The sequence below is a fragment of the Juglans microcarpa x Juglans regia genome, chromosome 3S, assembly GCF_004785595.1.
Source record: "Juglans microcarpa x Juglans regia isolate MS1-56 chromosome 3S, Jm3101_v1.0, whole genome shotgun sequence".
NCBI classification, from domain to species: domain Eukaryota; kingdom Viridiplantae; phylum Streptophyta; class Magnoliopsida; order Fagales; family Juglandaceae; genus Juglans; species Juglans microcarpa x Juglans regia.
Genome location: NC_054599.1, coordinates 27,420,804 through 27,429,893, shown reverse-complemented (window position 1 = coordinate 27,429,893; position 9,090 = coordinate 27,420,804). Strand labels below are relative to the sequence as shown.

General features: G+C 36.5%; 2 protein-coding genes across 2 annotated transcripts; one reads left to right on the top strand and one right to left on the bottom strand.

The window, feature by feature from the left end:
• The first annotated feature begins 2,145 nt into the window (after window positions 1–2,145).
• LOC121257216 (stromal 70 kDa heat shock-related protein, chloroplastic-like) lies at window positions 2,146–5,851 on the top strand. The gene is made up of 6 exons (XM_041158154.1): window positions 2,146–2,304; window positions 3,227–3,369; window positions 3,523–3,621; window positions 3,824–4,013; window positions 4,553–4,951; window positions 5,120–5,851. Exons 1-6 carry the CDS (start codon window positions 2,233–2,235, stop codon window positions 5,525–5,527), a joined length of 1,311 nt encoding a protein of 436 aa, XP_041014088.1. The 5' UTR covers window positions 2,146–2,232; the 3' UTR covers window positions 5,528–5,851.
• On the bottom strand, window positions 4,539–7,364 carry LOC121257215. Its single transcript, XM_041158153.1, has 2 exons — window positions 7,106–7,364; window positions 4,539–6,913 (listed from the first exon to the last, which is right to left on the bottom strand). The coding sequence occupies exons 1-2, from the start codon at window positions 7,299–7,301 to the stop codon at window positions 6,087–6,089; spliced, it is 1,023 nt and encodes a 340-aa protein (XP_041014087.1). The 5' UTR covers window positions 7,302–7,364; the 3' UTR covers window positions 4,539–6,086.
• Window positions 7,365–9,090: the final 1,726 nt, after the last annotated feature.

The window sequence follows — 9,090 nt, the reverse complement described above, 5'->3', positions numbered from 1 at the left end:
AACGATGATATATCATATAATGAACAAGTCGTACGTATGTTTCCCTTGTTTGATAATCATGCTGGGCGATGCCTTTCGGTCAGAAGCTTTAACATTGGCCATCCTGTTATTTAAATTTTAATTAATACGTAACTTTTTTTACTTTTAACTAATCATTCAAAATTCAAAATTTATATTAAATTAATTATCATATTCTTTATAATAATAAAATTTTATTATTTTTATTATTTATATTTTTTAATTAATTTATATTTTACTTTTATAATCTTCAATAACCTCCAACAATTATATTTATTTTTATTTTCACAATCTAACAATTTATAATATAATAATCTCATATGTATATAGATGATAAAATTTCATATAAATAAAAATCTCATATTTATAATATAATAATCTCAAAAAATATTTTTAGACTTATTATAACTCTTTTCATATTTAAAAAAAAGAATAGATTTACTGTAACTTATAGTTTAGATAAAAATAATTTAATTAATTCAATATAGAATAAATATGAATGACATTTATTAAATTTAAAGATAAAAAGATATTTGACTAATACAATGCCAATGCTTAGAACGAAATAAAGAAAAAGAAACGCACGCGGACTCACACGAAGAAAAGGAAGAAAAAATATTTGACATTATTCCTTTTTCTTCTCTTTTATTATGTCCACTGCGTTTTGATTCCGGTAGAAACTTCTTGTAGAATAGATAGATATCGTATATCCTGAACCTAAAATCAATTCCCCTTGCAATAGTTTGTGCCGTATCAGCAGAGAAAACAAAACCTTCTTCGTCATTTTTGCAGATATAATTGAATAACGCGATTTGGCTCAATGTAAGATCCTGAACCTCATCTATGTATATAAGATCAATTTTATCACCATGGTAGCTTCCAATTCTCAAACGACGATGTAGATCTATCACAAGATCAGCAAAGATCAAACTCACCATTTTTTATCTTCATCTTTTCATAATTTTGAAAGAGCTCATATTATTTCTCTCTCTTGTCTACTTAAACTGGAATCACGGCTATTTGATAGTAAAAGATAATCGTCACGACTGAGCTTACCATCACCTTCCTCTACAGCTTGTGGGCCACCTCTTATATGAGAAATAATCTCTGTGAAAACTCTGGAAGAGTCAAGCTTTGTAATTAGCTTGGCATTGAAAAGGGGCCAGTATGATAAACTAACCAACAAAAGAATCTGGGATGTCCTTGAATTGAACTGCATCGTCAAAATCATGAATAACGTTTAAACTGGTACCTTTAGAGCAATCACCATCACAGACAGAGCTACAAAAAAAAGGTCATAAAAGGCTCATAGTGAAATGCTCGAACAACTTTATTGCCAAAAACACCTTACTGCGCCGCTGCCCCTTCTGAGAAAAAGGGTAAAATATAAAAACTAAATAGTTGTAAGAATGCTTTACCTTACCCATAAAAGCAGCAAACGCAGTCTTCAGGCCCAGAACATCCACAAAACAGGCGGACGGGTACTTGGTCATTGCAAAATCGAGTGCCCTTACAGCCGACCCATAAGCTGACTTCTTCTGCTTCATGATGATAATCATCAATTCCACACCTTCAGCCTTCACAAACCTCTCCTTGTTTTCCAACGGCATCAGCAAACAACACAAACAATCGAACAAGTTTTTTAGATCTCCTCCTTGTCAGAAGTCTTGGGGTCCTTGGACTTGTACATAGCGACTGCCTGAAGCACCACATCCACGCCGTTCAGCTGCCCCACTCTTATCGTTGGCCGTGCTGCTCTGCAACAGAATCGCCAATATTTCCGAAGCGTACTGCTTGTTGGAATCGAATTCCCTTACCTTGATCCTCCCCAGCAGCACCTTGCTGTAGACGGCGGCCATCTCGACGAATCGGTTTGGTCGCCAGCGTGAGGGGGAAGCCACTTACATCAAGAAGAACAAACCAACACACATCAAAGAACAAAACAACAAATGGAAGAAAAAAGAAAACAAATCTAAAGAGAGAAGAGGCAGAAACAAATAAGAAGAGAAGATCAGATCTTGGATCATCTGCATGCAAAGCAAAAAAGAATAAAAAAACCATCTATTTGGTTAAGAAATCTGGAGACCAAAAACCTATTTACAATCCTCAAACCAGAAACCTATTCCCAACGGACAGCAACAAAGGATGCTGGACGTATTGCTGGTTTAGAAATTCTTAGAATAATCAATGAACCCACTGCTGCCTCATTAGCATATGGGTTTGAAAAGAAGAACAATGAGACCCTCTTGGTATTTGACCTCGGTGGTGTTACTTTTGATGTTTCAGGTTAGGTCATTGCTCGTAAACCTGTTAAAAGAACATTTTCTATTTTTAAAATTCAGTCGATAACACTTTTTTTTATATTTATCTATTCTATTTAAATTTAATCTCCATATTAAATTAGCCATTCACTCTCTATATAATAATAAAATATTATTAAATTAATAATTTTTTTATTTAATTTATTTATATCACATTTTATAATTCTACTAATTTAATATTAATAATAATTATATTCTAATTAAATTAATATTAAAAAAATCATATTTTCAAATGTCATTTAATGCTAATAACAAAAAATTGAGATTAAACTTATCTAAATTTCTTATTTACTAACCAAAGTGGAGAAAGAGTTACAGGTGAGAAATATTTCCGCGTTTTGTTGCCGTTTTCGCCTGTGTAGTTGGAGTGAAAAATTAGTATTTTAATATTTGGTGAACCAATTGTGATTGTCTATATTTGGCCAATCACTGTAGCAGAAATTCAAATTATTTTGAAAATGGCCAATCCAATATAGCCTTTTTAGTATAAATTATCTAAATTTTAACTAACCTCCTCGTTTGATCAAGCCAATGAGGATGCTCTAAGTTATGTCCCCATTTACATTAGCACCTTGCCACTATTCTAGTTCTTTTTGTTGGTATCTCTATAATGGACTTTGTTCCTGAAAGATGCTTTGTAATGACAAATGCATTTAGGAATCAATTTTCTTTTTCTCTTTTCATTGCAGTGCTTGAGGTTGGTGATGGAGTCTTTGAGGTGCTTTCTACTTCTGGTGCTTTCTAACTTTTAGTTTTCCCCTTCAACTGGCTTGCTTATTTTTTTGCTCTTTTGGTTTCCTTCTCCTTTATTCCAAAAAGACAAAAAGAGGGGGGAGGTAACATCTCTATCTCGCCACAGAAGTACTAAATGTCAATGAACCCTGCAGAGAATTGTCGATTGGCTTGCTACAAACTTCAAGAGAGATGAAGGTATAGATCTTTTGAAGGATAAACAAGCTCTTCAGCGACTAACGGAGACAGTTGAGAAAGCTAAGATGGAGCTTTCAACTTTAACCCAGACAAGCATTTGGTATTTCATTGTATCTAACTCTTTTGCTGATCAAATCCCCATCCCCCCCCCCCCCCCCCCCCCCCCCCCTCAAAAGAAAAAAAAAAATCAAAAGAGTGAGGATGTGTCTCTGAGGTTTTACCGAAGTTTAATTTTTACGTTGTCTTCTTCCAGTTTGCCTTTCATTACTGCCACTGCAGATGGCCACAAGCATATTGAAACCACCATCACTAGGGCCAAGTTTGAGGAATTGTGTTCTAACCTTCTTGACTGGTACCTGCCATTCTTTCGAAACTCCAAATGTGTCCTATTATTTTCAACCTCACACGCTGATCATCTTTGTTGAGTACTCTCATATGTAGTCTATAGCTTTATTTGAAAATAGTAAGGTTTTAGCAAAATTTTATTTTCGTTGGCTCTGTAAAACGACTGAAGTGTTGAGTTAAACATTTCAAACTGCCTGATTATATTTTAGGCTTAGAACACCAGTTGAAAATTCCTTGAGGGATGCTAAACTCTCCTTCAAAGATCTAGATGAAGTGATCCTTGTTGGAGGATCAACTCAAATTCCAGCTGTTCAGGAGCTTGTGAAGAAGTTGACTGGGAAAGATCCCAATGTGACAGTAAATCCTGATGAAGTTGTTGCCCTAGGGGCTGCAGTTCAGGTGAGCTACTCTATACTTTCACGTCTAAGTAATGTGTTGTGCCTATTGTTATCTGTGATGATTTCACTGATAACTGTTGGCCGTTGGAATAGATTATGCAGTCACACTATTTAGGCTTGGTTTGGATAGGGGAGCCTTTTATCTCATCTTATCCCAATATTCAAACACCATAAATACAAATAATTTTCAATTTCAAATCTTAATTTTTTCATTTAATAGTTAGAATTTTTCTAAATTTTTAAATAAAATACAAAAGTCAATTGAACTTTTTTAAATTCTAAAACAAAAATAATATTAAGAAATTATATTCTAATAATATTTTAATTTTATAATATTTTTATTCAATTTTTTTCTCTTATTTTTCAAAACTCTATAGAATATCTCAACTCAAATTATTTTACTATTATTTACAAATCATCTCATCTCATCTCACTATTCAAATCAAGCATCAGTATTTTGCAGTCATGTTTTGCACCGTTCTGATTGCTGGGAATGCGTACATTGTTTTTTGTTTGATTCGCCTATATATTTTATTATAGGTTGGTGTTTTAGCTGGGGATGTCAGTGATATCGTGCTTTTGGATGTTTCACCGTTGTCACTGGGTCTAGAAACCCTCGGTGGTGTGATGACGAAGATCATCCCAAGAAATACTACCCTGCCAACATCCAAGTTCGAGGTGTTTTCTACAGCTGCAGATGGGCAGACCTGTGTCGAGATTAGTGTTCTCCAAGGCCAGCGAGAGTTTGTTAGGGACAACAAATCTCTTGGTAGCTTCCGTCTGGATGGTATCCCACCTGCACCTCGTGGGGTTCCTCAAATTGAAGTAAGATTTGACATTGATGCCAATGGTATCCTCTCAGTCACTACGGTTGACAAGGGCACAGGGAAGAAGCAAGACATAACAATTACTGGTGCTAGCACCTTACCCAGTGATGAGGTATGTTGTTGTTTCCAATAAAGATGAATAGGTATAGAATATAATGGCTTATCTCATTTAATTTATGTTGTGCTTGGAACCTGCTAGACGCAATAGACTTTATTGCGTTTTGTAGCATTAGGTCAAAAGCCGGAGAGTACCAAGGTAAAATTTGTGTGAAATATGCAGGTGGAGAGAATGGTCAAGGAGGTGGAGAAGTTTTCAAAGGAGGACAAGGAAAGGAGAGATGCGATTGACACTAAGAACAAAGCTGATTTTGTTGTATACCAGACAGAGAAGCAACTCAAGGAGCTGGGAGATAAGGTTCCAGGCCCAGTGAAAGAGAAGGTGGAGGCAAAACTTGGAGAGCTCAAGGATGCAATTTCAGGGGGTTCCACCCAAACCATTAAGGAAGCTATGGCGGCCCTAAATCAAGAAGTCATGCAGCTTGGCCAGTCCCTTTACAATCAACCAGGTGCTCCTGGTGCAGGTGCTGGTCCTGGGCCGGCACTTGGTGGTGAATCCGGGCCTTCAGAACCATCTGGCAAGGGGCCTGATGGAGATGTTATCGATGCATATTTCACTGACAGCAAGTGAGAACAAAAATTGGATTTTTTTGGCCGCTCGTCGCTTATTCTTTGCTAATGTGTATAAGAATTGATTTTGCGGGGATTGGATTAACTTGGTCAGGGTTACAGTCTTATTTTGCCTTCCGAGGAAAAGAATACAATTGAAAATAGAGATAAAAGACTATTTAAAGTTCCCTCAGTAGCAAAATCTTGGGGCAATTGCCACTTTTTGAAGAAATATTCATAAATGCAACATGACGGATTTTGAGGGAAGAAATTGTCATTCATTTTTTCTCATTGATGATTCTGTCGATGATTATCATGTATATATAGAGGGGAGAATTGCACAGGAGCTACTCATCTTTGCTTGTCGTTCAATGTTTGTTCTTTTATATATACCACCTACCTGCCTGTAATATCTTCATATAGCTTACACGCTTGAGCATAATTGAGTCTGATCTATTTGAAGTTTCAAACCTGCTCATTAGCTATAATCATCTCTAACAATATTTACAAGGTCTTCTCTCCTCGCTTACTTATGATAGCTTGACTTCCATCTTCACACATTTCTTCTCTCCCGAAATGGTTTATCTTGGACTCCGAGGAATACTCCTGGTACCTGATATCTCGAACCCCCCACACCCATAAAACCCGCATTCATATCCACACACATTGCAGCCTCCACCCTCTCTTCGATGCCTACTCGATGGGTAATAGTTGTTTATGCGATAACCCATCAGGCTCCTCCCGATATCAGCCCTGCTTGATGACAAAGTTCGAGCTAAAATTTCACCACCAACACCTTTATTATGAGGATCAATTGGTGGTCTGGAATGATAATAGCCATGGTGATGTTGGTGTACATGGTTTTGGTAGTGGTGGTGCTGACACAAGTGGTGGTTGCCAAGACCATTGCTATGGTTCTGGAAGTTGTTGAGGCTGCAGAGGTTAGGGGAGCTGTGGACCTTATGCATAGAAACTAGACCATTCTGCCGGTAGCCATTTGACGAGATGGTGTCATACAGAGGATCAACATTTTGAGCTTTTGGGGAAGAACAATGGGGAGAAGCGCAAGCAGAAGAGATAGTAAATGTGACACGATTTGTATTTATAGAGGTGAGTGTAGAAGCAGTGGTTGTGCGGATAATACCATTAATGGCATCGACATAACGTTGCTCCAGTGCATGGGGTTCAGGGTAAGTGGCTTGGTTGTCGACCATGATGGGGTTGGATGGGAACAAGAAGGTTCGGAGCCTTGGAGTCGCTTCGCTTTCATGCCGGTCATATTCCTCGAGCATATGCTTGAGGTCCTCATCGGATCTAACAGACACCAAGGCATCAAGATCCTCTGGGAGTGCTTGGTATTTGAGGATCGTGTCTACATCAAACACTGCAACCACCTTCTTCATTAGCTCTGTTAACAACAACCAGGCCACCATTCATTGAGGAATAAGATTACATTTATGTTATTCAATAACATAAGATAAATCTATACCGCTAACATGCGAATTTTATTTCCATATGAATTCCAAAAAGTAAATTGCAAGCTCATGAGATATGTAAATAGATTGGATTCAGGTGATCGTGATGATATCACATTCGAAACCTGAGAATGAGATGTCACGAGGAATGGCGATGACACGTGTCTCACCACCAACGTACTTGAGCTGACCGTCGGTGGGCCTAGGGAGGATCCTCCCGCCATGGCTACACAGGAACTTCACCCTGTTCTTAGGTGATGTCGTTTCGTCCACTTTTTCTCCATTAGTATCAGTACAACCACCTTCACTTTCACCCGCCATTATTATGTGTATATTGAACTCGCTCTTGCTTACTGATCCCAAATCAGACCTCTTTTTGTATACCAAATCCGCAATTCCATTAAGAAAAAACACACACAATCAATATTAAATTCTGAACAGAATGAAAATGCTTGAATTGAATTTGAGTTAAAGTAAAGAAATTCTCGAGTACGTACTTAATGGCGTGATGAGAGTAAAGATCATTGATAAATATGAAAACAAAAAATGACAACAAAGAGAAAGAGAGAGTTTAAAGAAGAAGAAGATTAAAATCATGAAAGATAGTATGTACATGGAAACGAAAAATAGCGGAGGAAAAAGAGAGATTTAAGGATGATTTTTAGGAGTCGAAAATAGGAAAGTTGGGTTTGTTTTGGAAGAGTAATGTTTACTGTTTCCACACGCATGCATGCACCCACGCCTCAAATTTCTAATTCCTGTTCTTCCTCTCTCTGTCTCTCCACCACTGTATTTTCAATGGATGCCAATTGCAATGCCAATGTCTATCTCCGACAGTATTTTTTTTTATATATTGCTAAATGATATACACACAATTTTTTATAATCTTATTTTTAAAATTATTATAAAATATGAAGTAATTACGTTAAAACTCCAATATCAACATATCAATCATATTGGTTGAATCATTATTATTGCAAGTCGTTACGATATAAATTAATGTTAGGAATTAACAGAACGACAATTGTTAAAAAAAAAAGAGAGAGAGAGAGAAGAAGAATAATTAAAAAAGTAAGAAAATGAAGGTCATTTAGGTAATTAGGGAATGAAGCAAAAACAGAAAACAACCGAGTTTGCACATGAAGCTAACTTGGCGTCTTCCTCGGGCGGGCTACTTCTTTCTTCACATGTACATCATGTGATTTTAATATTAATTTGCCAATGGGCCCCACCTTCTACACCCATTAAAAAAAAAGAAAATAGTAACACATGTACCTCACGCGTCCTCTCTCACATACTATTTTAATGCTTTTCTAAAGGTCAAGTTTGCCATAACCACACTGTGTCACCTTCATCTTTCTCTTTCTCCCTCTATTTTTCTCTAACCATACTCATTCCATAAGTGTATACAAACCTTCTTCAAGATTCTCTGGGTTTTGCTTCGAAAACAATGCCAGTTCAGAAGCGAGCTCTTGATGTGGCAGAGGATAATCCTGTGCAAGATAACCCCAACAACCACCATGAACTACCAGAGGACACCGAGGGTGCGAGTTTTACTTTAGCTTCTCCAAAATCACCTCATGGAATCTTGAAGATTTCGACGACAAGAAGAACCCGTTTGCACACATTTTATTTTCAAATTTTGACTCTTCGTTTAGGTCTCCCAATTGAAACACATTGTTTCAATTTAACACATTTTATGTAAATGCACCATATCAATTTCCAGTTGGCCACGCCATATCTTCTTCGTGTGCAAGGGTGTGCACAAACTCGCCTGCATCCATCTTTTTTCATATTTTTATAGCTTTATTAGAAGTTACGATTCTAACTTTTAATTTAAGAAAAATGTTAGTATAGCTCATGAGTTTGTCCTCTCATTTTGACTGTTTATATATTTAAATTTTTTTTTATTTTTTTACTTAATTATTAAAGAAGTAACTTTTAGTGTATTGGTAATTTTTTTTTTATTTTTTAAAAATATTTAAAGATATTTAAAAAATATAAAAATAAAGAATAAAATGTAGAATTTGTACCGGTTGTGACTAAAAAGAACCTACAGCCCGTCGTCCTGCGGGTCTCACTTGTGCTGTTGTTTGTATTTGTTCGGCCT

Coding starts and splice junctions, on each gene's coding strand:
- LOC121257215 (XM_041158153.1), bottom strand. CDS start 7,301: ATGGCGGGTGAAAGTGAAGGTGGTTGTACTGATACTAATGGAGAAAAA. Junction 6,914..7,105: donor TCGTGACATCTCATTCTCAG/GTTTCGAATGTG, acceptor TGTTGTTAACAG/AGCTAATGAAGAAGGTGGTT.
- LOC121257216 (XM_041158154.1), top strand. CDS start 2,233: ATGGGTTTGAAAAGAAGAACAATGAGACCCTCTTGGTATTTGACCTCG. Junction 3,370..3,522: donor TTAACCCAGACAAGCATTTG/GTATTTCATTGT, acceptor GTCTTCTTCCAG/TTTGCCTTTCATTACTGCCA. Junction 4,952..5,119: donor GCACCTTACCCAGTGATGAG/GTATGTTGTTGT, acceptor TGAAATATGCAG/GTGGAGAGAATGGTCAAGGA.